The sequence below is a fragment of the Coloeus monedula genome, assembly GCF_965178545.1.
Source record: "Coloeus monedula genome assembly, chromosome: 3".
Lineage (NCBI taxonomy): Eukaryota > Metazoa > Chordata > Aves > Passeriformes > Corvidae > Coloeus > Coloeus monedula.
In genome coordinates, this window is record NC_138783.1 from 21,015,328 (window position 1) to 21,043,078 (window position 27,751).

Below are 27,751 nucleotides of genomic sequence, written 5' to 3' on the forward strand. Positions count from 1 at the left end.
CAGAAATACATGGTGCAGCTCCCCAAACTCACGCAAGGTTTTAACCATTTGTTTTCAGTTCACCTATCAAAGGTCAATTCGTCTGCACACAAAAGGATTCAGGAAGCAATGGGAGAGGTCTCTTTTACTTCATCTTAGCGATCTTTTAGAATAAAACTTAGACAGCCTCCAAAGCAGTGAGCTCTGAAGAACAACCTTTGCATTCAGTAATCATCACCCTTGTCCAGCACAGTTCAATTGAACACACTGATATTCTTTGTGTAGAGTTATTTTTTTTAGAACAGATGATCTCATTTCTCTTACATAATTTCAACATGTGAATAAATTTTAGCAGCTGGACTACTAAAGTAATTTTAAAAACCCAACTCTTAACAATGGTCATTTCAAATGTAAGCAACAAAACATGTTGTGAGATTAAGAGCTGAACAGAGTTCCAGATGTACAGAGAAGCCAGAGCATTAAAGGACACAGTTTGCATGTAAAAAATTCATTCTCCTCCCCATTACTCTACTTTTGCTTTAGTTTATACTTCTTGGGGTAGCTTTTGGCAAATTGCTTTTGTACTTCTTCCCGTCCCTTTCCATGTTTAAGTATGTTGATCAGGTCTAAGGTTTTCTTCAGTTCCTTTACAGGTTTGCTTACAAAGCCACAGTATTTCCTTTTTGGAACAAATTCCAGAGCCTTCTTCCAGTCAGCAGTATCTTTCAAGGTTAATAAAATATGCATCATTTGATCTAGTGTGAGGTTTTTGGCACCAGTACTCCAGAGCAAATACTTGTCCAGTGGAAGGGCTGCAGTCTCCAATCCTAATCGCTTTGCCCGTGCTAAAGAGACTCCTGTTTTTATGCTCTTGTCAACCATTGACCCAACAATATAGATCTTATCATGATCAAATGTTTTCATCACTTTGGGAGAATCAGCTGTCAGATAGATGAGCTTATCCTTTGGAAAGATTTCTGTGTAGCACTGGTCTGTCACGGTGATAAGCAGCTTGCCCCATGCCTCTCTATACTGCTTGATAAATTCCCTATGATAGAGGCTATCATCTTTGAAGTTACAGAAGTGGATGTGGAACGGGTCCACAGATCTCCGATTGCAGCTCTCACTCAGTACTATCTGTCTCACTGTATTTGTGACTTCTCGGACAGACATTTCTTTTTCATAAGACATGTCAAATACTAGAGGTTGGCCAAAGATCATGGACTGAGCAGCCCTCCAATTGTATGCTTTATCCATAATGCTGGACCACATACATACAAACGAACTCTTTTTGGTCTCATCCGTTTTTGAAGCTTGATTTTGTGCTTCCAGCCTCCTTTCCCTTTTCTCATCCATCTTTCTTTTGTCATTTTTCTTTTGAAGTTCTTTGAGATGCAAATATTTTAAATACTTCTTTTTGGCTGACTTAGAAGGGCACTCCATGAAAGTTTTTAGCTCTTCTTCACAGATATTTTCTGGAACCGCTCTGCCAGCTAGCCTCCACATCTCCAAGGTCTCACGTGCAGCAGCCAAACTGGAAAGCTCCTTAGGCTCTGAGACTGTCTCACTGGCCTCTTCTTGCAACCCAGATTTCATTACCTTTTTCCACTCATCTAAATCTAATTTTTCTGAGGGTTCACATGACTTGTCCTGCTTCAGACAAAGTGATAAACTGAGAGCTCTACTGAGTGGAAACAAATCCTTTTGCATCCTATGTTGTGCAGCAAATGGAAGGACAGAACTTCTCACAATTTTTCTCAGAAGCATGTTAGCAGATTGCATACTTAGAGACGTGCTGTGTTCCAATGCTTATCTATAAAACACCAATAAGATGGGAAAAAAACTTGTCAGAAATCACAAAGAAAACACTTGCAGATTTTTATTCTTAGTAATGCTGACAGAAAATAGGTTACTTCTTGGAGGATGCTAGAAATTCCTCCTTCCACTATGAATTTTTCTGTTTCCTGAATAAAAACAGCTTAAACCAGCTATACTTACTGCAATTCAAAATGTAGGCAAACAACCTCCAAGAATTGTCCAAGATCTGTTTAAGTTATCCGTATCATATGACAAGCCTTCACAACCAAAGTCAGTGAAATGCTGCATGGAAACCAGAAGTATTTTTATATAATTTATCTATCCTGTGAAAAAAGAAAGAAGAGATGGAAGAATAACAACTAGTCCAGAAAAAGACCATCTTTTTTGTTTTTGCTAAATTGTCTGTGGAGTTGGCATTTGCACATAAAGCTGAGGACATAAACCCCCCCAGTCTCATTAATTTTATCCACATTTGTATTTAAATATGAAAGAAAAACACTTAGTAGAACATTTAGTATTTTCCTTGGCCTATGCACACTACTGAACTAAGCATCAGTGAAGCTTCAATGCTTGAGGAAACATGATTTGGAAAAAACTAGAATTAGTTCCTAATTTTTAAATCAAAATTCACAATCTTCCTAATAAACTGAAAATAATGTGATATATAGAACCAGAAGTTAAATCTAAGGTTTGTAAATATGTACCCGCTCATACAGAGGCACAGAAGGAGCAGTGTATTATTTAGAAATGTTATATAACCTGGCATGTGTTTTGCTATACAGTAATTGGTCAGATTGGTGGCTGACCTCTCATGTTCTACCGTTATTAAGATAAAAGTATCAAGAACAACCAAGCAACCCAACAATGCGAAAATTTGTAAGTGTTACAATAGAGGTATCCCTAATTTTACAATGAAGCATTAAACCTACCGGCAAAAGTAATAATCAAAAAAATACATTGTCTAGCATGGAGAAATCAAGGGATCAGGTCCTCAATTAACTTACATTAGTGCAGCTCCAGTTAAGTCAACATTGAACACCAGATTTACACCACCAGAATACTTGATGACAGCTTTTGATAGAGCCAAATTACCTTCCAGTGTGTCACTCACATTAACATCACTACTGCATGAATTAATCTAAGTCTCTGAAGAACCTAGATGCGTAGCACTGAAAGTATTTTTCTGGCTTTTTTTCTTTAGCATGACTTCACTGAAACTCATCTCAGTAACAGAAAGGCTCTTCACTGATACTTCAGAGACTGAACAACTTGCCTTACTTCCCCAGCACAGCTGCCCACTCAGAATCACGGAATCACATAATAAGTAAGGCTGGAAGAGCCCACAGTGGATCATGTGGTCCAACCTCCCTGCTCAGGCAGGGTCATCCCAGAGCACAGGGCACAGGATTGTATCCAGAGAGGTCTGGAATATCTCCAGTGAGGGAGACTCCACAGCCTCTCTGGGCAACCTGTTCAGTGCACGGTCACCTGCACAGTAAAGAAGTTCTTCCTCATGTTCAGGTGGAACTTCTGTGCAGCAGTTTCTGCCCGTTGCCTCTTGTCCTATGGCTTGGCACCACGGGGAAGAGACTGGATCCATCTTCTTGGCACTCCCTTCAGACACTCTCACTGATGAGGCCGGCTGCAAGGGAGCGGCACTGCACATGCACGCTGCTTAACAACTTTTAAACCAGCCCACGAGTACCCGAGCCGCTGAGCGCCAGGTCACACCCGACACATCCGCGCTGTGCCCCACAGCCCTCCCGGGGACACCGGCGCGCCCGCTCCCCCAGCTGCGGCGAGGACCGCGGCCTCCGAGCACCGCGCCGCGGGTGGCGAGAAGCACCTGCCCGATCTCCGGCCGCGCTCCCGCCCGTCGGCGCTCGGTCGGAGCGGCCCCGGCCCCGGCCCCGGCCCCGGCCCCGGCCCCGGCCCCGGCACCACCGCCGCTCACCTCGCGGAGCCTCTGCGCCTGCGCGGAGCGGGCCCGCCCGGGCGCGGTACGTCCCCTCGGCCGTCCCCGGCGCCCCGCGGCCGCACCGCCAGCGTTCCGGGCTCTCTGCGCCTCCGCGGCGGCACCTGCGGCGGGCGGCGATCCGAACTCTTCCATATTCCGTTCCCGGGAAGCCCCCGGGCACTGAGGGGGCTGCCGGTGGGTCCTGCCGCCGGCCCTGGTGCGGGGCAGCGTCTGGCCCCGCCGCCGCGCTGCGCTGGGGCGTGAGGCAATCGCTGGGGCCGAGGGTTTTGTCAGCCCGGCCTGGTGACCTGTGATGTCTCTCTCCCCACTTCCCTTTCTGCCTCTCTTCTCCTCCCTCCGCCCCCGCCTTTTTCTTCCTTTTTAAAAATTTAATAGCACAGAGAAGTTTCGCTTATTTTTGGCACGCTGGTTGTTGTTTGATGGTGCGTTGTTTTGTTGGTTTTTTCCCTATCAGGTGGGGATTTTAGTGGAGAACGTGATCTGTCGCGATGAGTTTTCTGCTGCCCAAACTGACCTGTAAGAGGGAAGTGGATCAGGCAATAAAAAGCGTGGCTGAGAAGGTTTTGGTTCTCCGTTTTGGAAGAGATAATGATGCTGTTTGTCTGCAGCTCGATGATATTGTAAGACCAATATTTTTTTTTTTTTTTTTTTTTTTAAGAACTATACAAGTATACTTGTTGCATAAAAGAGAAGAGAATGTTGCTTTTGGCCAATATGGGGAGTCATTAAAAATTTCGTGACAAATATAGAATGAAGTGCTACTCTATTTATAAAAAGGTTTGAAAAGTAAGCATTGATGTTATTATTGTAGTGGCTGAGCAAAGTGCTTGAGGTAGACAAGATGTGATATTCTAAGCCCTGCTTAAGCTGGTAACACATAAGAGAAACAGGCTTTATAAAGCTTGCCACCCTTTTTTCCTCATGTCTCAATCTAATTGTCATCCACCTTTCTCACTCTTTCCAGCTTGCAAAAACAGCTCATGACCTAAGTAAAATGGCAGTCATTTACCTGGTGGATGTGAACAACGTCCCCGTGTACACCCAGTATTTTGACATCAGTTATATTCCCTCTACTGTATTTTTCTTCAATGGACAACACATGAAGGTTGATTATGGGTAAGTCATCCTACCATTGCCTATGATGTCTGTAAGAACTATCAGTCTTACTCTATGTTACTGTGTCTGGGGAAGGTAACATTTGAAAACTATCATGTTGTTACCAGCATCTGCATTGAGAATTCTGTAGGAAGCCAGAAGGATGTAAATTAGAGAAGTATTTTGAAATATGCTCTGATGCAATAAGTAGGAGAAAGATGTCTGACTCTGCAAAAAACAGTAAGAAATCGTTAAAGTCTTAGACATGACACTGCACCTGTTTGACCTTTGGAGGTCACAGCATATTCCTGACTTGGTTATGCCATTACAAAGTTAGTGCATTCTTTCAGAATGACCAGATCAGAACCCCTTATCTCATGTGCATCTTTTCATGTTTTTAGGTGTTTTTTCTCTGAATACTTTAATGTTACAATTCTACCTTTGTCTTATGCTTACATTTAGGTCTCCAGATCACACCAAATTTGTAGGAAGCTTCAAAACAAAGCAAGACTTTATAGATCTGATTGAAGTGATCTACCGCGGAGCAATGAGGGGAAAGCTCATTGTGAGAAGTCCCATTGATCCCAATAACATTCCTAAATACGACCTTCTCTACCAAGGAATTTAATGGGTTCATCGGAGATAAGAATTACACAAATGGACGATGTTCCAGATCCCTTTTCCTTTGAGCACTTTTCCTCCTCTGACACTGTGGGGCAGTTTGAGCATTTACCCTGAAGGATCATATTGGTCTCCTTCTGAAGACAGACATTCTGTCACCTCATGCTTTGCTCATAAATAAAGCTACATGTTCATGCACAAGTGACTGTTCTTTGAGTTCTGTGCTGACCCCTACAAAACAGGCAGGCTGTGGGCATCCTCAGCTATGGCATCTCCAGTGGAACCTTCTTCATGGAACCAAGGCACTCTGTTATTTGTCTATTTAGTACCACTTTCATTCAGATGTAAGAACAGTAAACCTGACATAAAAAAAACTATGCTTGCTCTCGCGAGCATTCAACTGAATGTGCCTTTCCAATAGAATGTTACACTTTTACCCATTGCTACTTAACAGGACAGAAGTTTCTTCAGAGAGAGATGAAGACTGAAATCTGAAATGGATATAAACACAAAGTTGATGCTCTCGTCTCTCTGATACCCATTAGTACTGTTAATGGTTTTTTTGACTGAGGGTGGAATGTTCTACACTCGTAGGAGAAGGTTTTGTCAGCCTTCTGAAGGATGCTTTTTTGCAGCCTTTGAACACTTTTGATTCCCATGGGCTTGAACTGGAAATTAAGAATAACTTTTGTTTACATTCACTTTAAAGATCATTTGAACTTCTGCTTGTACACATTGCATGCCTCGAGTATGTACATTTATAAATTGTGTTTCCCACCTGTGTCAAACAGCTGAGAAGAAACAGCAATGTCATTCCTTTGCATCAATTTGGTAACTGCAGGTTGCTAGACTATTGTATTTCTACAGCAGCACATGTATTCTCATTGGCTTAGTTGGCCTTAAGATGGAAATCACTTTACCTTCATGTGTCATGTTTGGGGCACACCAACTCTGACTGGAGGGAAGGTAGTAGTATATACTTCCCTGATGCATTATTCAGCTTAACAGTAAATGTTTCAAGGAAGAAGGTGGATATTCCAGCTCTTGAAAGACTTTAAACAATATATGGTACATAGAAAGGAGGAAACAGTGTTTACATGCTTCTTCTATTCCAGATTTGGCTTCTAATGAAGCTAAGCACTTAAGCAAATGTTTTCCTGATAGTTTAGTCTGATTATAGAGCCATAACTATAGAATGTTTATTATAGAAAATGATACTGCTGAGAGTTGATGTACCTTAACATCTTTAATTCAACTTTAAGTTTCACAGCTAGCAAAAGGATTGTGGCTTAAGGCTTTCAACAATACATTTCTTTCCTAATAGTTAAGTTTTGTGGTTTTTTCTCAAAACCAAACAAACTCGTTTCAAACTTAGAACTTTAAATTGCTCCGCAGTGAGATGAAGGTTCTTAGGTGATGGAAAGGTACAGAGGAAGTTACAAAAGGAAGAAACCACTATCAAGAACAAACCAGTTATACCTTTATTTATTGCCTCTCTTCTTACTTGTTCTGCTTCTGGTTGCAACAGGTGAATTCCTAAAGGCTGTCGTGGTCTTGGCTCTCAGCATGCTCTTCAAGTACTTAAAGACGGCTTGTAAGCAGCAGGAGGGTGCTAAGCCATACTTTTCTGTTCGAGCAGAGAAAGTAGGACAACTTATTCTCATGAGAAAGCCCACAGTTTTATTTAGAGGTTTACTGTTTGACACCCATTCCCAGCAGTAGTTGTGTATCCGTTCCTGTACTTCTGGATCGTGTCTGCTCTGGTGCTGCATGCTGTGCGTGGAGTCAATGAACGCCAGAGTACACTTTATTCATTCGTCACCTCATGTTTTCTCTGCACCAGCTGATCAGCAAACACCAACCCACCATAGCCATGGGCAATGAAGGCCACATTCCTGGCTGCACTCTTTGCAGTGAAATGATCCCATACATACATGGTATGCTCCTTGGGGCTGCTGCTGCCCCTCTTGGGGATCCACGAGACAGGCTGTGTAAAAGGAAGTGCTTCTTCCCTGGCAGAAAATCTCTCCTTTTCAGTGTTCAGATCGGTGAAGTTGTCATTGGGGTTCAGTACAATCACTTCCCAATGGCTTTGCAGGGCCATTTTGATGAATGGTATTTGTGTTCCATGTCTCAGGACCTCACTGACAATTGTCCTACACCCCCACTGTCCAGCACAGAAAACTCCATGGTCTTGAAGAAGGATAATTAGGCTAGAGGAACTTGTTAGTGCATTCTTGCTCATGAAAGAGAAACTTCTTGGTTCATCCTCTGTAGCGTCAGTAGCAATATAAACCTTCTGCAGCATGCAGACTCTTTCCAGGAGCTCATAAACATACTGGGTAATAAAATGTCCCAGAACTTTGTAGCGTTTATGACTCTACTCATGTCCATTCTTGTAATAACTGAAAACAAAGGACTCATTTGTATCCAAGTGCCTCAGTTCCCCTTTTATATTGAAGTCATATTTTAGTTCCTCTTCATACTCCGAACCCTCTGTTAGTTTCCTCAAACTGAGGTCACGCTGTATTTGTAACCATTACAAATTAAGAAGGCTATAATGTCAAAGTAGTGATAGACCTCCACACAACACCTGCCTACCCACACCCCCATTGCATTAGAATTTAGATTTAAAAGCTGTTACAGATGAAATACTTGTTGATCCAGAGTATTTAGTGGTGATGTATAGTAAACCAGCTGCTTCTAAAAAAGTCTCTTAGAGATTTCAGTTGCGAAGTTCCAACAGCAGTAACTCATCTGCCTTTATTATGCCTTATTTCAGTTTGATAGTTAAAAATTTGTATGCTAGCATGTTTATTTAAAGATCTGTTTAAGGTAGTTTGAATTAAAGGCTTTAAGAAGGAGGCACATGTACATGGTTCATTGTTCACTTGAACAACTTTTGTTGTGCTGTCTCCTAGCCATTATCTTGAAACTCCACTGAGATTCAAGGGTGCCTTTGAAATACAGGCTTTGGCAGCTGGAAATAGTCCATGTGTTATACTGGATCCTGAATTTTTAAAGAAAATCAAGCTGCACTTACTAAGGACTTCAACCTTCCCGTAGCTTGTGTACCAGCATACTCTCCATGTTCTACCTTCAACTGCACTAGAACAGATAATACATGTATGTGTTTGCTTTCTACTAATCACTCCAGTTAGTCATTCATCCTTGAAAGCACTTGCCACATGGAAATATAGGAATGGATGACAGAATAAACTAGCCACTGTGATCCAGGAGCAGGAGAAAAGAAAGTCCATGCAGCAAACTATCATGAGATTGGATTGAGGTCTCCAGTTTCAGATTATCTCTAATGACTGATATGAATTATACCAGGAAGAGATTTTTGTGCAGCTGAAAAATTAAGCTTAGCAGAACCTTCTATTTTCCTAGTAACTTTTCAATCTACTACTGACTGTCACTGGCTGTAGAATGGCAAACAGGATATAACCTTTGGCATGGTCAGAATCCTATCTTTACAGGAGTTTAGTCCTAACACAGTCCTTATTTTTTTTCTGTAAATGGTCTGAATCAAGTTATATTTGGCAAGTTATACTATATACCTTTAAGTTTTTCTTGCTGAACTAAAATAAGTTTTTCAAAACACAGTAAATCACATTCTATGTTAAAAGTCACTATATCATCTGATAAAGCCAATTACTAGGACAAAAAGTGATCTGAATATTTTCATGTAAGCAACTTGAGCTGGAACCCAACTCCTTCAAGGAATGCAAGTTTCCTTGAGGTAAGGTGCTCAGCAGATTAAAAATTATTTCTTACACTCCCAAATTAAAAAACCTCAAAACCCAAACAAACACATTTTTGCTTTTCAGCATAGCAACACCACATGTATTTTCCTTTTGAGTAATCTCCACTGGGCTAGTGTTATTAAGTCCTCTCTTCAGAGTCATTCCTGTCTTCTGATTGATAGAGAGCAGGCTAGAAAATGTTACTTTCTCCTTTTTTATCTCATATAATCAGTACACATAGAAAAGGGGAAAAATCATATGCTATGATATATAATCCATTTACTGTCTTGCCAGTTTCTTGAAATGGAAACAGCACAAAGAAACTGCAAGGGCACCCATTCATCTATGATTTTTTCATTCTGCAGGAAAGCACAAAAGACACAAAGGATATGGGAGAAGAGTCTGTTATACTACTGAAATATGGGCAATTAATGCAAAAGAGATAATATTTAGTAGGAAAGAAGCTACCCATATTTCCTGTCATTGTTCCCATGAGATGAAGTGGGAGAAAAATGGACATATTTTAAGGAAAGATGTGTATGAAGAAAGGTGCAGCTTTCTGTAAGAATTAGGAATAGGTAGATGCAGTTTCCTCAGAGTGGTATGCTGTGGAGCACCTCTCAGTCCTTTTCTCTCCTCATCCCTAAAAGACTGGAGAGACTAATTTCCCAACATGCTCTGAATAGGAAGTTACCATTCTCTTACTTCAGCTACTAACAGCAACGTTGCTTCTTCAGTTCCAAAACACGGATATGTGATTCCAAATTAAACCCTGAACACCTACTTTACAAAGCACTGTGAAAGGTTTCTGAAGATTTCAGGAGGCAGAAACAAACAAACAAACAAACACAGTTTTACGTGGGGTGCACGTATGACTTTCCTTCCTAAAATTGCCTTCAAGACGCGAAATGAAAAGTTTTGAGGCAATTTGTAATAGGTTATCACTTAAGAGTTCACTTAAATAGCAGCTTAGAATTATATACTTATTAGTCCAGAGGACTGATTTTATTGTTGTAACATAATCACTTATAGAATTAAAAAGTAGCAATTCTAGATTGTTCTAGATATAGCTGCATAATGCATGTACTTTTTTGTGGTAAGTCTGCATTCTAAATCAGTGATGATTGCTGTTTGTACTTCATTGTCTATATATAAATGCAATGTTTAAGGTTGTATATGCTAGCAGCCTTTACAATTGCTACCTTAATTTTAAAAAATCGCCTTTGGGGCAAAATAATCCCTCTTTCCCTTCTTCTCACTTTTCTGTTCAGATTCTAAAATGTTTCAGGTGTAACTTCGGCTGGTGCTTTTTACAGCATTTGGCATATTCTAAACACTACTGCAGTATAAGTACTATATAAGATCCATAAAGATTACTTTGTTTTCCATTTAAAACCACCTTATTCTAGTAAAGCCCAATATTACCGTATGCTCTCCTGTAAAATCTGTAATCATCATAGGCGGAAATCTTTTTCACTCTGGGAGTGTAGACAAGTCCTCTGCATGAAAAAAATAAACCCAACCATGGTTTCAGTTTTCATTACTTTATGTACTGGGGTGTATATTTATAAAACCTATCAGTAGCTGATAGTTGCGGCCATCTAAAGTGCTCCAGATAGTTCCAAGTTACAAACTAACCTCTCATGTTTTTAATTTACATCTCACAGTAGGTTTAAGCTAAACCTCGAGTATGAAACTAAGCATTTGTCCACACCAGTTTTAATTCCCACTAACAAGAAAAAAGTAAAACAGAAAGCTCCGTACAAAACTTACAATTCTGAAGCTACCCTGAAAAAAAACCACAAAGCAAAAACACCCCAGCCAACAAATCTTCGTCTCCCCCCGGCTGTAGAAGGATTTCTAAGGGCATCAGCTGCAAAACACAGCCAGCCTGGGTTATGAGGGCGCTGCCCGGCTGTGCATCCCCCTGTCAGGGGAATAACCTGGCGGGGTCTGGCTGTCAGCTGAGGGAAACGCCATTAGCAAGGTGCAACTTAAACCTGGGTCGGGTTGGGTTCACTATTGCTTCTTCAGAAGCAGTGCGGTTTTCTCGATTCTTTCCCCAAACGGGTCAGTACAGAGCTCTAGCTGAGCAAGTGAGAGCAGGGAAGGCCTGAGGGGCAGCGCCGCGGGCGGGCGCTGGCTCCGGCGGGGCGGGGCGGTGCCCGGCCCGGAAGTACCCGGGGAAGCTGCGCAGGCGGCGGCGGGGCCGGGTAAACAGCTCCGGCTGTGTCGGTGAGTGCTGTGTGCTGCCGCCGGGGCCGCTCGCTCCCACCCGCTCCCGGCCCTTCGGCGGGGGAGGGGGCAGGAAGGCAGAGCTGCAGCCGGCCGGTAGCGTCTCAGGGGGGCCTGTGCGGCCGCTGTCCCCACGGGGCGGCCGCGGTGTCTGTCGCGAACGAGCGAAGCCGTCAGGGCGGTTGAACGGAGGGCACCGAGGCAGGGCTGGTGGCGGCGTTGCTGCTCCGCTGGGAGAAGGCTCAGGGGAGAGTGTGAAAAGCTGGAATTGCTGGCTCAGGCCCCCCGGATTTGCGCGTTTGTCGGAGGGAAACTGTTCTCCTTGTAGCGGGAGAAGCCGGGGCCGGGGCTGCGGGGCCGGGGCTGCGGGGCTCGGGCAGCCCTGTCAGGGCCGGGCTCATGCGGTGACAGCTCGGGCGCTGCCGCCCCTGGGTGGTGCCTGTTCTCCCCGAGCTGTTAGGCGGCCCCGTTTGTCGGCTTTTCCTTGTCACAGGCATCGGAACTGGCAGTATTTTGGCTTTTCTTTATCGGTCTGTAGCTGTTGCTGTTGCCCACACCGGGGGACTATGGCTCTAAGTTAAAAAAGCGCCGAGATAAGTAAAAGTCCCCGAACTTGGCTTCTTGAGAGACTCCAAACCAGCTGTAAACTTTGAAGGTCTTATGCCAGAATCATATAGAATATGTATAAAGAGAACACCTATAAATGCTGGAAGCTCTGAGGCTGTGTTCTTCCAGTGATGAAGTTTATGGATTTAACAAGAATCCTTGAATATTATTTATTCTTGGAGCCCTTGCAGTGGTCCTTTGTAGCTCCTTTTCCCTCTATAGTCCAAGTGTGAACTGCTCATTAGTTGTGTGATTGCAGTGAGGAGTTAATCAGTAAATGTCTTAGCTGAGGATAAATTCTAGGACAGTTTCATTAACAGTTCTGTCTATGCTGACAATCTAGAGCCTTTCTCGAGTGTGTGGCTTTCAATTGCTTTTTACCAAGGCGTATAGTGACAGGACAAGAGAAAATGGCCATAAATTGAAAGAGGGTCAGTGTAGATTGGACATGAGGAAGAAATATTTTTTACAATAAGGATGGTGAGACTGGAACAGATTGCACAGAGAAGCAGTGGATGCCCCATCCCTGGGAGCGTTCAAGGTCAGGCTGAATAGGCTTTGAGCAACCTGATCAAGTGAAAGGTGTCCCTGCCCATGGCAGGAGGGCTGGAATATAAGATCTTTTAAAATCCGCATCCAACCCAAGCCATTTTATGAATGTGTTTTCTTTGTTCTAGTTGGCTCAAAAATTATCTTCTTCTTTCTTAGTACCTGCTACTGTGGTCCTGCTTCCCTCTTAATCAATAAACCAGAAATTGTTAAGTTTGTTTCTTTTTTTGTTGTTGTTTTTTTTCCAGTAGAGAAAACCATGTCAGGAAGAACATCATCTTCAAGTCATGTCAGTGTAAGTGTTCCCAAAATTTCCAACAATTTCTTTTGAGGCTGTGGGTATCCTAGGCTGTTCTGATGTGTTTGTACAACCAAATTCATTCTTCACTGATCTAACTTTTGCTTTCTTGGAACATGCTTTCTTGGGAAACTGTTTATTATGGTAGCAGTCAATACTAATGTCTATTGTTGAACGTCTATTGATACGTGATAGCATTTGATTACACATAAACAGGGTGTTTTCCAAGTTATTTTAAGACCTAGACTAACCTCTAAAATTTTAGAGTAGGTTGAAGTAAGTAGAACAGCTGCAAAACTGTGTAAAACTCGGTATCTGCATAGATGTACTCAGAGGCTTCTTGTGCTGTGTATATTTTTTCCTGAAATATCCCTATTAGCAGTAGTTTCTAGCAGTGGGAGTACTGGTGAGAACAAATGGTAGACACGGCAATCACTGGTGTGATTGGGTAAGGTCTAGGAGGTCTAGTGGTTTAGAAATAAGCTGTTCCCAGCACTGTGTTTATGTACTTTCTCTGGCCCTTCCTCCTACAGGTGGAAACCTTCAGGAAAGTATTGCTGGTTTAGATGAGGAGTCTGCTGAGTGCGTATGCACATGTATGTGTAGAGTTAGTCACTTTTTGTTTGGGAAAAGCTGAGACAGCTGCATACCTTGTGTTTAGCATAGATTCAGACCTGTCTTTCCTCTTGACTTTGTGCTTGTTCTCTAAGTTAATAGTGGACACTGTAAACCAACATCTTCTTAATGAGTGCAAGCATTGGGAAGATGCTGTATGGTGAGCTGGAAGTGTTGCTGGTTAATGTATCTTGTGCTTTTTATCCCCTTCTGTCAGTTGTCTCTTCTTGTTTACTGTGTCTGACTTTATGTGTACTTTAATGTTGTCTGTTATGTCATTACAGAGGTTACCAGAATCTCTTTAATTTTAAATGTATGTTAAAATTCTAGATAACTATGTATTCTTAGGAATCTCATAGCAGAAGCTGCTAGTCTGGCAGCAGGTGGAGGTCTGAAGTAAGAAATCTGTTCCTAGCCATTACAGCGCAGATCAGAAACATGCATTCTGACTGATAAACGTGTTTATAGGCCACCTCTAATACAAAACCAAACAAATTTGGAACAACCTACTTGTAGAAGTTCCCGAATAAGAAAATATCTTGTTTCAATCCTTACATGTTGATTGAAAAAGAAGGGAGGTACTTGTATGGGAAGTTGTTGCCTCTGTGTAACATTTGCTTCCTTTAGACTTTGAGAAATCTGTTATTAAAGGCATATTTGTTACAATGTTTTACCAGCAAAAGCAACTTGAGGTGCTGTGTAGAAATTCAGGTCTAATTACGAAAAACTTTAATCTTACTTTCACAGAAGTGTAGAGAAGGAGTTAGAGCACTCATGATTCAGACTGAAGGATTGAAATATTATCTCCTTATGGTGCAGCATGCTTCGTTATGGTCTGTCTGAAGGACTACCTGCTGAGCTAATTAATGCAGTTGTGGTGTTAGTAATTAAGTTGTTAGCGTCACTGTTCTGGAATCCCTGCTTGTAATTTCATGTTACAATGCAAGGCATCTGGTGGCTTGCAAATCAAGTTCATAGGATACTTTACAGTGTCCATTGATGCCTTAGGTTTTAACTGTTGTATTTTTCAGATCCTGTATGTAACTCTGTATGTATGTAACATACAGGGTATGTTAGTATGTAACTCTGACACTTCATATAGCCTGTTAGCTCCTGTTCCCTCCTACTGGTTGGACATAACAAACCATCTCTTGTCCTTGCATCTCAAGGACACCTTGTTGTCCCGGGCCCCAAAATATGTAAACTAAAGCCTTTGAACAGGGGGGAGCAAACTTGGGGTAATTACTTCATTGCCTGAGATTGTAATTGGAGAATTAACCCTGATATGCAAATGCACCAAACTTATAAAAGTGTGAAAAAAGTGTGACCCAGGGTCCATCCTGGGTGTAGCCTCTTGACTGCCCAAGGTGTACCTTTGAAGGCCCTTCAAATAAATACCTGCTTTTATTCTCTTAATCTTGTGTAGCCTCTATTTTCAGGTAGCCACCTCAATCATATGGAGTGACTTCAGCTTTTTCCTGGCTGATCTAGACGCAGTTTGTCTGAAAGATGTAAATGTTGCATTCCCTCTCTGATACATTCTCATCTGGTTGTATCTGCAATGTCAGGTTTTGCTTCTCAGGATGCCTGGAGCAATAGCAATGCTTGCACTTTTATTCTTTCAGTTGATATTTTAACTGGTTTAATTAACTGATAGGAAGTATGATCCTGTTTCCTTGTCTTGATGAACTAGTACAAATTTAGTTTGATCATTTTTGGTTTGATTTTCAATGAACAAACCTTTTTTCCTATATATTTTTTTCTGAATTGGTGAATTTCTGTGAATTACTGCTTTCTCTTTCAATAATTACTTTCAAAATGCTGGTTCCATTTCTGTGAGAGTTGGCAAGGACAATAGCTGATACCATTTTGAGTACATGAAAATCTGTTTGATGCTAAGTTATCATACCAAGATACTTGTACTATTATAAGATGTAATTGTTCTTCATCCTGATTTTTTTCTTTTGAGAAAGCAAACCTGGTCCATGACATTCAGCTATTTTGTTTTTTCTTTATCATTCTCTAAGCTGAGACAGAGTGTAAACAAATCGGATTGAAATAAGAAAACTGTGCCAGTAGATTGGTTGTCACCTTTTTGTCACATGTCTGAAGATGTAAAGTTAATGAAATAGAGCTTTTTCAGATGGTTCATGTGTTAAAACTAGCTCATCATGTGGTATGACACATGATTTGGGATCAAGCATTAATGAGGAATGCATTTAAAGTAAAGGCACAGGTCAGGGCTTCCCTTACAACTTTATTTTGTCCAGTTAAAAAAAAACAACTTTGTACATGGCTGTATGTCAGCTCGTAGCAACACTGGGTAATTTAGTTTTACCATGTGTAACATCATCTATTTTCAGTTTCATATACCAAAGAAGAAAACAAATGCCAAGTCAGAGGATGTCCAAGTTCAGTCCCCTTTGGCAAGGCTCCCAGGTTCCCACCATTGTGACTACCCTTTAAAAGAGGTAAAGAGTTCTTCAGAGTGTAAAGTGTGTAGGAGAATGTTACGTGAGGCTTTGTTTTGGAGGCTGGGTTTTTTCAACACCAAGTGCTGCCTTGTGATAAGAACTAATCCAGGTTGTCTTGAGAGAGACAAGTGTGTAGGTCTGAAATCTGCTTGCAAGCATACATTTACAGAATTGGGAGTCTTAGTGCCATGCTTCCAGCCTAAATCATTGAAAATAAGAGTTTGTCCTCAGGTGTAGTTTGAAACTATCTTGAAAATCATTAATTTCAAGGTAAATATTATACTATTTTTTTAGTTGATTGTCTTCTGACTCCTGAACTTTTAGGTTGTATTTGAATCACTTACCAAACTTCTTGTTATGATATGGACATAACTTTTACATTGAGTTTTCAGTTATCCAAGAGCTTAAACTTTTAAGAGAATATATGAAGTACTGTATGACTCTTGACAGAATTTTAGGTGTTCATACAGAAATAACTGTATTAAGACCAAAAGACTGTAAGAGTCTTATGGCATCTATTGTGAGTGAGTGTCTGGATCATCTCAGTCACATATAGAGGCAAATATTTGCCTCTATAAATCTGTTTCAAATTTAGTAAGCATTTCAAATGTCAAGTGTTGGAAACATGTTTTGCTATGCTTGTTTCCTTCAGCTCAGCATCCAGTTTGTTGCTGGCTTTAGTGCTTTCAGAATCATGGGCCTGGACAAACAGGCTCCCCCTCAGAGGAGGTTTAAACATGTAGTGAGGGAAAGTAGGAATTTTTTTTGACTTACAGTAGTGGTGGTAATGTGACCCAGGTCTCTAGGTAGGCCAGGTCATTTGAGAATGCTGCAGCAGAGGCTCACTGTGGGGTTGTGTTCTATACTGGAAATGCTTTCAGTGAGCAGAGCATCCAGTTGCAGTCCGGTTTTGGAATGGGAGGTAATGTCTCCTATGGCTACAAGCAGCAACCTCTCAGGCAGATCCAGACAGCACTTGAATGGAGTTCTTCCTGTATTTCTCTCTGCCTCTATAAAAATCATGATTAGACTGGGTGAATTGAAAAATACTTTATTTCCTTGTTATTTCCTGGATGTTGTCTCATTTTCCATTTCTTATTTTTCCTACCTATGTCTATATATTTCGAACTTTTCCATGTAGTGGGGGATTTCATATGCTTTAAACACTGACTAGTTTTTATGTTCCACTTAAAAAAAAAAAAAAAAAAACTTGCTTGTGAGTTGTCAGAGCTTGCACCGTGTTGTTTGAGAAACTTTGTGCAGTTTTCAGTGATTTGGATGTATAGGTCTTTCCTGTGCTTGAACACCAGTGGTACAAGGTGAACTGGGTGATGTTTGAAGGCAGCAAGAGGGGAGAGCACCTTCAAGGCAATTTCTTGCTGCTAACTTTAATAACGGGGGTGTTTTCCATTGGAGTTAGTCCCCATGGTAGGGAAAAGTTTGATTTGGGAATGCCCTTTCAGACTTCACTAAAGCTTGTAAAATACATGTGGGCATGAACTTTTCAAATGCCTTTTCAAACCACACTTAGAAATGAAGATAAGTTTGTCTGCTTTCAGCCTGAGTGGCATAATTTTCAAGCATCTCTTGTGTTTATTATATTTTGAATTTTAAGAAATGAGGATTAGGAGGAGGTAATGGCAGAGGGCAGGAGGTTTCTGGAATTGCAGGAATAACTGTGTTTTGGTAGGGCTTCATTTATTTAATTTGAAAATATAAGTACTTTCTGGTAAGAGAATTTGGAAAAAATGAAGTCTTGCTGTTTTGGAGTTTCCCACCTAAGTGCCAAACCTTCAAATTGCATTTCCTTCTCAGGATTTTATATCTTTTATATCCATATTGTAACCTGTATAATTTGCCTAAATGCATGGAGTTAGCCTCTACTTTCTGCATCCTGCATCCTGTGTATTTGTGGTTATGTGGAGCAGGCCTAATATTTAAGTCCGTGTTTGGTATAGTCCCCCTTGAAATAGGGAAACAATGGAATTGTCCTGTATTTACATATTTCTTCAGGAGAAAAACATTCTATTCAAAGATCAGGTGGTATGTGGCTACTTTAAACCACACAAATTAATTCTTTGCAAAATTGCTGTATATGCTCTGCATGGCTTTGATATATTTGGTCAGTTGCATTGTTTCAGTGTCTGGCATTGTCTCATTTTTCCAGTGCATTATCCATTATGACATATTCGTGTCTGTTGAAATCTGCCAATTTGATTTGTTTTGTTTCAGTGGAGGTTAAGTGCCAACAACAGAAAGCCTTCAACAAAAGGAAAACGGCAAAAGGAGTGCAACAGACACAGCTCTAATGATGAAGAATCAATTGGGTAAGAAGTCATCTCAAAATTAGTTTATCTCTGTATATTCAGAGTTTCACAGTCTTTCTTGAAGATGGGTGTCTCTGGTCTCTAGCTAATTATTTGTGTCATGCAGAGATGGTTTTCAAGCTCACCTTGAGAGAATCATGCTTCAGTGGTCTAATGGCAACTGTAACCCTTCTTTTGGGTAATCCCAACAGAAGACATTAGAATGAGAGTGCAGCACTTACTAGAGGAATTACTGCTTGTTAACCTGCTTGGAGTCCTAAAAGGTGTTCATTACTCTCTAACTGTAAATTGTCCTTCTAGTCCTAGATATCTTTAGATATTTAAGAAGCTTCCCAGAATTCTTTTTCTTATCCCTTTTTGTTCTGTAGTCCACACTCATTAGCCTAAGCTTTATCAACTCTTACAAACAATTTAAAAAACCCTTAAGCAATATGGTGATTAGTAGTGGAAGGAAGTAAAAAAATGAGAGCTTTTTCACCTCTGTGTTTGTCAAGGCACTTAAGTAATTAAGACTGTTGATGTGCCACTTGTTTATTTTCTGTTGCCAAGAGCAAATATATTGGTTTCTTTGAGATTATGGCACATTATTTTATATGATAAAATCATCTTCTGCAGAGTTGTCAGCTAGGTAATTGTTTTATCCAAGAAAATTTTGAAGCTGTAATTCCTATAGTTGACAAATGGAAACAAAAATGTAGAACTGGATTTATTAGCAGCAGCTAGGAAACATAATGACTTTGTGACAAAATGAATATGTTTGTCTTAATGAAACAGTTGTTATTTCCCAAATCACTTAATTCTAAATAAATGAAAAAGCATCCTCTGCCCTATTTTCTGACTGCAACTAAACTTGCCCATGAGTAGTTTCTTATCAGGAGAGGCTGTTTAAAAATAAAGTACACAGGTAATGAAAATGAAGGTGATTTTGACACTGCTGAGTTCTGTGGGTTTGAGATATATGAATAGTTATTGTTTAGCCTGGTCTGTATATTCAGAATGCTTCAAAGTGTTGCAGGGAAGAGCTGAAATTGTAAAAGATGCTGAATTTATTTTTCATACCTCCTCAGAGGCATAGCTGTCAGTTTACTTGTACTTAGCTCAAAAAGCTTCTGTCAGTAACTTTTAACTGAGGAAGGAGCTCACAGGGTCAGCCTTACAGAATTTAATTGCAGTTTTCTGAATTTTATTTGTGTTGTGACATAGTTGATATCTGATATCAATCTCTAAAGGTCTTTCAGTAAACTTTGAACTGATTTTTGACATTGAGGAGTTTGGTTTCTTTAAAGCTAACTTTAGATCTGGTGTGTATTAATTTTCTGTTATATATGTTTTTTTCAATATGTGAATAGCATTTATAGGTGTTCCACAATTTTTACCCAAATTGTTATCAGCCCAATTTGCTCATGATAGTGAGAAATTATTTAGACTACAAAGACAGCAAATATTCAGATATTAAACATGTGCATTTTTCAGTTCCTTGAAAAAAGATGTGCGTCTAGAGAGTAGCTGGAGGCTCTCTGTAAAATAAATTTACTCTCCTGTCTGCAATGGAGGTTGTACTAAGTGTTCCATTTGGATACTCGGTGCTTCTCAGAAAGTCAAAATCAACATGGTGACCTCATTGCATAAGTGGAAAGAGCACATATGTTCTAAAGGGGTGGTTTTTGTTGAGCAAGAGTCTGAGAACTGACAAAATTCAGAAGAGGAAACAGTGAAGGTTGTGTGCTGCAAGTCTTTCTGATGCAATAGTTTTTATTCCCAGTGAGGATTTTTATTTGCATTGCAAAGCAGGAAATAAGTCTTAATGACAAACTCCTATTAGCTTCTAGTATTTTAAAAACTGTCTTCTTTATTGATAGGAGCCAATCTCAGATGTTAAGGGAGGCATGTTTCATCTAAAGTGTTGCTTCAGGATTGTTATTGCCCCTTAATTTTAGTCAGAAAGGACAAAGTAGATATATTAGCACAAATCTACCTTCACATGGGTGGGGGTTTTTTAACTTAAATTCTGGATTCCAAAATTTGGTAGTTGGTTGTGCTGTGATGTGAGACCAGGGGGGTTTGTAGCAGCAATTGCAGCTGCTCTCACTTGTGCAGGTCTGCTCCTGGGCTTGTGAAAGGTGACTGTCAGGGGATTTGTCTGTGATCCCAGAGACAGCTCCTGGGGCAGGTTAGTTCCCTAGTTAGGGGGGAGGGTGGAAGGAGTACTTAAATAAGATGTGTGCAATTCTTTCAGGTCAGCAATTTAAATGTTCAGTGAAATACATGTCACAGCTGAATCAAGTACTGGCCCCATAGCAGTCAGGTTTTTGTTTATATAGCAGTCAGGCAATCATTTACATACTGGTCCCCCTTGCTCTGACAAGTGCATTTGGTCAGTAATAACCACCTAGTCCAGCAAAGCAAGGAGGTTCATAGGGATGTTGATGCTTGGTGTTTGTTGGTCACTGACTTCTCATCAGCTGCTGGAAGGTCAGGACCTTGAATCTGGGACAATCAGAAGCTTTCCTCACAACCGGGTGTAGCCAGTAAATGTATCAATCAGAGTTTCCCATTAATGATAGTGTATCACATTGTTCTTTTGGGCTCTGAAAGGTCAAGGAGCTCCTGGGCTGTGCATCTGCTGCAGAAGCTCAGATAGCTGAATACACATCAAGTCTATCAGTGGTTTTATTCTGTAAACACAGGACAGATCCTCAGCTTGTGTGAGAGCTGAGGGAACAACCCTCAAATGGTATGTGACATCCCACTGCCAAAATATTTGTTTCCCAAAACTTGGGTTTACTAGTAAAAGAATATAGGCATGAAGATGGTGGTGTATACAGTTAATAGTAATTTAGTCCCAAATGAGTCAGTAGCCTCCTGGTCTTATTTTGATCACTTTCTAATACAAATTTGAATGAATTGGAGACAGCAGGTACAGCACTGGTGAGTATATGTGTGTATGCAATATGATCATTGAGTAAGGAACCATATCAAGCAGCTGTGACTAGTGTGTGAAATTGAGGTCAGACATTTTCCCCAAAGAGGTATAAACAACTAATAGCTTTTGTTTCTGTGGTTTATAAGGTAGGATAATTCTTTTTTTGCTTGTGAAAAGCAATATGAGACTTGCTGGGAGCAGCTAACAGCATTTTTCATAATATGTTTTTTGCTTATTCCATCGTTACATGCATAAGTATGTTTTCATTACCTTTGCTTTTGTATTTTTTTTCAGTTTTGGGGAGGTAAATGAGAGACTATGGTAGGTACTTGTAGAAACAGAAATAATTGCCTTTGGTTTTCTTTCACCAAGATGCCTCCAGTTTTACTGTTGTACAAATTACTTGCTGGGTCTGCTGGTGGGACTTGCTTTTAGTGTATACTTTGCTTTTTTCTGCTTGACACTTACTTTAGTCTTTTGAAGTGTCTTTTGCTTGAGTTGCTCACTTTATTCTGGGGACAATTGCAACAGATAATTTAGGGATCTGTGTCCCAACCATTGTTTACAGATGTACAGGCTGGCTTAAGTTTAGATGTTTCCCTGAATCTATTATACTTCCAGTCTTAATGACATGATTTTCAAGAAACACTGCCAGAGGCCATTCCCCTTTCAGAAAGGGAAGCCATTGAAAGCTCTTATGCTACTCTTCTGCTCTGAAGGTTAGGTCATAACCAGTTCAAGAACTTCAGTCCAAACCTGGCGCCAGATAAGAAGTGATGCCTTGGCCTGGCACTGATCAATGTATACTATTGACTTCCTTGTTTGTTGAAGGTTCCTCTCCTTTGCATAGATTTCCAGAGCCAAACTTGCTTCAGGGTATGTGTGTGCGCTTGAAATTATAAGATCATTTTTGCAAAAGTACTTGCCTGAAATCTGTAAACCCCATTTAAATTAGGGGAACACAAAACAGTACAAATTCAGTGCCAAATAACAATCAGTAAACCAAATTACAGAGGAGCCTGGAGCCTGCTAAGGTCTAGCCTGATGTGAGTGTGAGCAAAGGATGTCAGAGCTGAATTTTCAAGGTGGCCAACAAAATATAGGTAGTGAAATTACCTCCTGCTGTGGACTTTTTTGTCATTATGTTGTTTAAACACTCAGTGTTGGAATATTTTCTGTTACATTTACAAGTCTTGATCATACATGGTCACAGAGTCTTTATTTTAATTGTGTATTCCCACTGGACTAATTACCTTGCTGTTTGAGCCTAAATTTAGTAAAATTTCATTATGATAGCATGTGTTTGAGAAATAAAAAGAAAAATATCTGGCATTTCTGTGAGGTGGAACAATGAAGACTGAAAGAATTGAGATCTGGGAAATTGATAGGCTTGGCTTGTTTTTAGTCAGGACAGCTGAAGTGTTCCATGGAGAACAGCACATTTATGTTGTCTCATGATGCCCAGCAATAATGATTTTAAAGCATTTGTTTTTAAGAAGCAGCAATTTTCTGGATCACATCCATAGTGCTAGGGCCTACATCTACAACTTTTTTCTATTTGGAGGAAAAAACACCATTTAGTTACTTCAAGATTTGATTTTTAATTTTTAGTCCTGTTAGAAGAGGAGGAGGGGAAATATCTGGCTTAATCTGGATTAATCTTTCATTACATCATCTCTTCTGGCATCCCAAGAGCTGAAGTGACTTCAGTTCTTTAGTCTTCAGTAACTGGCCATCAAAAGTAGTTTGGGTGTTTCTTGTCTCTTAAGGAGGAAATTTAAAGTGCAAGAGTGAATTTCCAGTTTTATAAGATAACTTGTCCAAATTTACTTGATGACTTTTGCCTTGAAATTTTCTTTAACTGCTTCAGTAGTTGTGAATTTTCTTAACAGTCCAATAGATTCTTGTGAAGCTGAATTTTTAATTGGTCACATTTCTTAAATATATATATTCTCTTTCCTTAGGTATTGCTTATTTATTTCTTATTTCTAATATACATTACAGTGGACAAACAATAAATGATGTAGAAGTCTGGTTGCTATAAGCTCTTCTTAATGGTGATCTTACAGATGTATTAAGCTGTGGTTCACGTGTGAGCTCAGTGTATGAGAAGTCCAGAGGAAAGCCAGAACTTCTGATTCAGTGGGGACTTCTATAGGAAAATAAGTCTCTTGCTTCCTGTACTGAATCAAGAACTTGCCAGACTTGGGATGTGCTCACTTAAGCTGCTACAGTTGAGCTCCACTATTTAAGACATTAATGTTAATAGACTGACTCTCAGGACCTGTGTTCACTTTCTAAGCTTTTCAGTAATTAAAGCATATCTTGAGATGAATTCCAATCTCTGGATCCTCAGAGTGTTGCAGAAGCCTCTATTACGTCTACAATATTTGAGGCACATACTCGGAACACTTTTTTGCATTAACATTCATAGACTATATACAGAACTAGTGAAAGAACAAATGTCCACCTGCCTTTTCCAGACTGCATAAAACATTCTGGAGTGCTACTGTGCTTTAGGTTGGTCTTCAAATGAGACTGTCTTTGCCCATGTGACTTTTTATTCCCTCCACAGAGCCAGTGTCTCACTTGAGAAACCCTGGATTGTTTTTCCAATAGCTAATTAGAACCAATCTGTTACATAATGCTTTGTCTTGGGTCCGTGTCCTTGGCATCAGAGTGCCTTAAGTGGGTTTGGGGGTTCTTTTTTATTGGTGCCCTTTTTTTTGTCTTTTGAGATGAAACTTTAGCTCTTTACCACCAGTTTTCCTTTGGGAAACTTCTAAGAGGAGTTCAGAGAGTGAAGGAAACTGCCTTCACTTGAGCTTAAGTTACTTAGTTTTGAAAGGGAGCCATTTAGATTTATTGTGCATTGTCTAGACAGACAGCCACAAAGTGTACACAGCACAAAGTGTGGTGTGTACAAGACAGTTCACTGGAGTACAGGAAGGAAGTCTTGTTGTACAATTACTAAATATTTATATTGTCTTTCTTGTATTCCTTTTACACTTACTATTTGTGTGTTTTGTAGTCATAGAATTGAGGTTGGAAAAGACCTTTAAGATCAACCTGTCACTAGTACATCTCTGTAGATTTTAATTAAATCAACTTTGTAGAAGGTACATGCTCAAACTTCTTACTGCTGGTAGGGCTGTGTGATTAAAACATTTTGGAGACCTCTGGTCTGGGAAAGGCGTAGCAGAGCTCTAGGAGAAAGTGGCTCATGGCATACACATTATGACATTCAGGGGTGCAAAGATCTCATCAGGCTGACTGCCATTCCCAGCCTATAGGCAGCTTGTCCAAGCTGTGTGTAGGAACATTTGTCTTTTCAGGTTCAGTGAGGGGTTATGTATCTTGTCAATATGGTAAGTAACTAGGGAGAGAAGTCTCAAAGTGAAGTAATGATTGAAAGAGCAAAATAAAAGGCTTATATAAAACATCTGCCCCAAGTTTGTTGTGTTTCACTAGCATGGCAGTTCCAGATCTTTTTTTAGGTTCAAGCATGTCTGTCCTTCAGCCACAAAAGTTTTCATGCCCTACCTGTGTTTATTTGCCACTCGGTACTATGTAACCAGGCTGCTGAGCTGAATGCAGCATGTCAGTGGGACAATTACAATTGCTGGCGGAGTTGTAAACCCACTGAGGAATGGCAGCCCTTTGCTTAAGAAATGTTACTGTAGCATGTGTGTAACAGCTATGCGAGTAACAGCTAGTAGGTTTTTTTTCCTAGCTATTAAAAGGAGACTTGCTCTACAGCGAGAACAATTTTTTTTGTTGTTATTCAAGACATGCAGTAGAAAATTCTCACCTCAGTAATATTTTAAAACCAACATATTAGCCTGAACTGCAGTGTCTTCGTAGGACCAGCCTTTGGAAAACAAGTCCAGTTCTCAGAGGTTTGAAAATAAAGTAAATTCTGACAAATTATCTATGATTTATAATGCTTATCAGCTTATAAATTCAATAAGCTGAAGTTGGGTCCTGCCACTGGGTCACAACCACCTTATGCAGCACTACAGGCTAGGGAAAGAGTGGCTGGAAAGATGCCTGGTGGAAAAGGCCTTGGTTGTGCTGGTCAACAGCAGGTGAACATGAGCCAAAGTGTACCCAGGTGGCCAAGAAGGCCAGTGGCACCTGGCCTGTGTCAGCAGTAGTTTGGCCAGCAGGATCAGGGCAGTGATTGTCCCCCTGTACTCAGCACTGGTGAAGCCACACCTCGAGTGCTGTGTCCAATTCTGGGCCTCTCATTATAAGAAGCCTTTGAAGTGTTGGAGCAAGTCTGGAGAAGGCAGTGGAGCTGGTGAAAGATCTGGAGCATAATTCCTGTGAGGAGTAGCTGGTCTTGTTCAGTCTGGAAAGAAGAAGGCTGAAGGAAGACCTTATCACTCTCTAAAACTACCTGAAAAGAGGTTGTGGCAAGGTAGGAGCTGGTCTCTTCTCCCAGACAACCAGTGACAGGACAAGGGGACATGTACTCGAGTTGTGCTGGGGGAGGTTCAGGTTGGATATTAGGAAAAATTTATTCACTGAAAGAGTGGTTAAGCAATGGAATAACCTGCCCAGGGAGGTGGTGGAGTTACCATCCCTGAAACTGTTCAAAAACAAGTAGACATGGCAGTTTGCAACATCGTTTAGTGGCATGGTGGTATTCAGTTGAGGACTTGTTGATCTTGGAGATCTTTTCCAACCCTTACAGTTCTGTAAGAAAACTGTTTAAATTTCTGGCCATATTGCAGAATTAATTCTACATGTGAAGACTCAGTACCAATCTAGCAGAATTACCAAAGTATAGATACTTCTTTAAAGAACTTTAGTAGGGCATTTTTACTGACTTTGTAATTCATAATTCTGAGTAATCTGTTTTAGTGAAAATGAATAGAAATAGTTGGAGCTTCAGAACTGGGAGATTTGTACTAACTTCTTGACCTTTTCCCCCCCAGCAAGATCATGATTAATCTGCTATATGGGAACACATAATATTCATGGTTTTGAAATAAGGTGCCATGAAATGAGTACTTGTTTTCATATCCTGCAAATGGTCAAGTGTACACTTTCAGAATAGCTTGTAAGGCCATAGTAACACCACTTCCAACATTTTGTGATAACAAGATGCACCAAAATTTCCATTTCAGTGCTTTTTGCACTGAAAGTTTACCTTTTCAGAATTGCATATTGATATGTTAGTCATTCATGCCAGAAGAAGAAACCTTGAAAGGTTGTCCTGATGAAAAGATGAGTTTGTGGTTGCTCTTCTCCAAAGAGAACTACTTAGTAAATTGTCAGGGCAGTGACCTTAATTCTAGAAGATATGATGCAGAGACAGTGGACTCATGGAATATCTTTATTGAATTCATGTGACTTAAAAAGTTCTCAGCACCCTATTATTAATGTATTGTTATATGTATGGCAGGCAACCCAAAGTTATCTTGACGAATGTCCTGAGGACGAAAATAGGAAGAAAATATTCACAGGCGCAACCTAAAACTGGTGTTAATTTTTCTGATGCTGGCAAGCTGCAGTCAGATCAAGCACCCTCATCATCTGCTGCCAGCGTAAAGATATGGCAGATTTTAAACCCTACTCTCCAAAGTCTTTTTCTGTCTAAAAGGTATGTTGTCTTTGCCTCATGTCACTAAACAAAGTAATTTTCCTTGCAGTTATTTCTTCATGAGAAAGTGTTCTTTATTGTACCACAGTTTCCTTGTTAATGAACGGTATTTTATCTCACTTTGCTGAGTTCACTTGTACCTGGTTCCTTTAGATAATCATTGAGAGAGATGCTGCCAGGCATGCAGTAGTGTTTTTTTCTGACCAAGTGGCTTCTAGATGGTCCTGTACTGTCATGACCAATTAATTCTAATTTAGCCATTGGTTTCTCAAAATGTTTTTGGGGTTTTTTTTTTATTTTCATGAAAAGAATACACTTGAATTTAACTGCAGCCCTTTTCTCAGAGAAGATATTGAGGTGTATTTTCACTGTTAGTGCATTAGACTACTCATGAAAATGGGAAAACTGGCATAAATGATCAGAATAAAAGCATATCAAGTCTAGTATCTTATTTGCACCCCTGCAAGCAATGGTGAATTGTAGATATTGAGGGAAAAGTATGGCTAGAGTGAATGCTTTATTCTCTGGGTTTTCTCTCTGAGCTTCTGATGACCAACAGTTTAGGGGTTTCCTTTATTGGAGGTTACATCCAATCTACATGTTTTTCAGTATTAGACTTTTCCTCTTTAAGTTGTATCTCTTTGATTGTTTGTCCCCTGTGGATCTCTACAATCTTATCTGGAAGGCGGTCTCCTGATTAAAAGCAAATTTATTTACATCTTGGTGCAAGAGGAGATCTGAGTGCTCTCCAGGCATCATGTAGTCTGTGCTGGAGTGTGCTCTGTGGATGAATACAGACAACAGGAGAATTATGCAGTCAATACCTAAAAGGCAGTGTTGTTCAAAACAGATTTTAAAAGGCCATAGCTTTAC

At 40.3% G+C, this 27,751-nt stretch overlaps 4 protein-coding genes across 11 annotated transcripts in view; 2 read left to right on the plus strand and 2 right to left on the minus strand.

The window, feature by feature from the left end:
• Positions 1 to 252: 252 nt before the first annotated feature.
• Positions 253 to 3,857, minus strand: TRMT10C (tRNA methyltransferase 10C, mitochondrial RNase P subunit). Of its 5 annotated transcripts, none has more exons than XM_082279438.1 (3): positions 3,752 to 3,857; positions 1,978 to 2,120; positions 253 to 1,792 (listed from the first exon to the last, which is right to left on the minus strand). In XM_082279438.1, the coding sequence occupies exon 3, from the start codon at positions 1,759 to 1,761 to the stop codon at positions 508 to 510; it is 1,254 nt and encodes a 417-aa protein (XP_082135564.1). In that variant the 5' UTR covers positions 1,762 to 1,792; positions 1,978 to 2,120; positions 3,752 to 3,857; the 3' UTR covers positions 253 to 507. The 5 variants fall into 5 exon arrangements, with proteins under 5 accessions (XP_082135564.1, XP_082135566.1, XP_082135562.1 ...); XM_082279440.1 differs by lacking the exon at positions 3,752 to 3,857 and adding an exon at positions 3,286 to 3,709 and having other exon boundaries at positions 1,978 to 2,079; XM_082279436.1 differs by lacking the exon at positions 3,752 to 3,857 and adding an exon at positions 3,286 to 3,709.
• On the plus strand, positions 3,817 to 5,682 carry TXNL4B (thioredoxin like 4B). The gene is made up of 4 exons (XM_082279441.1): positions 3,817 to 3,949; positions 4,230 to 4,395; positions 4,740 to 4,891; positions 5,333 to 5,682. Exons 2-4 carry the CDS (start codon positions 4,264 to 4,266, stop codon positions 5,496 to 5,498), a joined length of 450 nt encoding a protein of 149 aa, XP_082135567.1. The 5' UTR covers positions 3,817 to 3,949; positions 4,230 to 4,263; the 3' UTR covers positions 5,499 to 5,682.
• Positions 5,683 to 6,972: 1,290 nt separating this feature from the next.
• On the minus strand, positions 6,973 to 10,698 carry LOC309571738 (putative protein ARB2BP; the record flags this gene model as incomplete). The annotated part of the gene is given in 5 exon segments (XM_082279509.1): positions 6,973 to 7,299; positions 7,302 to 7,871; positions 7,875 to 8,030; positions 9,796 to 9,900; positions 10,666 to 10,698. Coding segments are annotated over 5 exon segments (1,191 nt in total).
• Positions 10,699 to 11,437: 739 nt separating this feature from the next.
• SENP7 (SUMO specific peptidase 7) overlaps positions 11,438 to 27,751 on the plus strand; it is a 44,884-nt gene continuing 28,570 nt past the window's right edge. For 3 of the 4 annotated variants that reach the window (XM_082279292.1, XM_082279293.1, XM_082279295.1), the window contains exons 1-5: positions 11,438 to 11,475; positions 12,879 to 12,925; positions 13,462 to 13,524; positions 15,907 to 16,014; positions 18,250 to 18,344. In XM_082279292.1, the coding sequence (XP_082135418.1) occupies positions 13,495 to 13,524; positions 15,907 to 16,014; positions 18,250 to 18,344 (233 nt within the window). In that variant the 5' untranslated portion in view covers positions 11,438 to 11,475; positions 12,879 to 12,925; positions 13,462 to 13,494. The remainder of the gene's footprint in view (positions 11,476 to 12,878; positions 12,926 to 13,461; positions 13,525 to 15,906; positions 16,015 to 18,249; positions 18,345 to 27,751) is intronic. The other variant, XM_082279294.1, reaches the window with a different exon arrangement.

Coding starts and splice junctions, on each gene's coding strand:
- TRMT10C (XM_082279438.1), bottom strand. CDS start 1,761: ATGCAATCTGCTAACATGCTTCTGAGAAAAATTGTGAGAAGTTCTGTC.
- TXNL4B (XM_082279441.1), top strand. CDS start 4,264: ATGAGTTTTCTGCTGCCCAAACTGACCTGTAAGAGGGAAGTGGATCAG. Junction 4,396..4,739: donor GTCTGCAGCTCGATGATATT/GTAAGACCAATA, acceptor CACTCTTTCCAG/CTTGCAAAAACAGCTCATGA. Junction 4,892..5,332: donor CACATGAAGGTTGATTATGG/GTAAGTCATCCT, acceptor GCTTACATTTAG/GTCTCCAGATCACACCAAAT.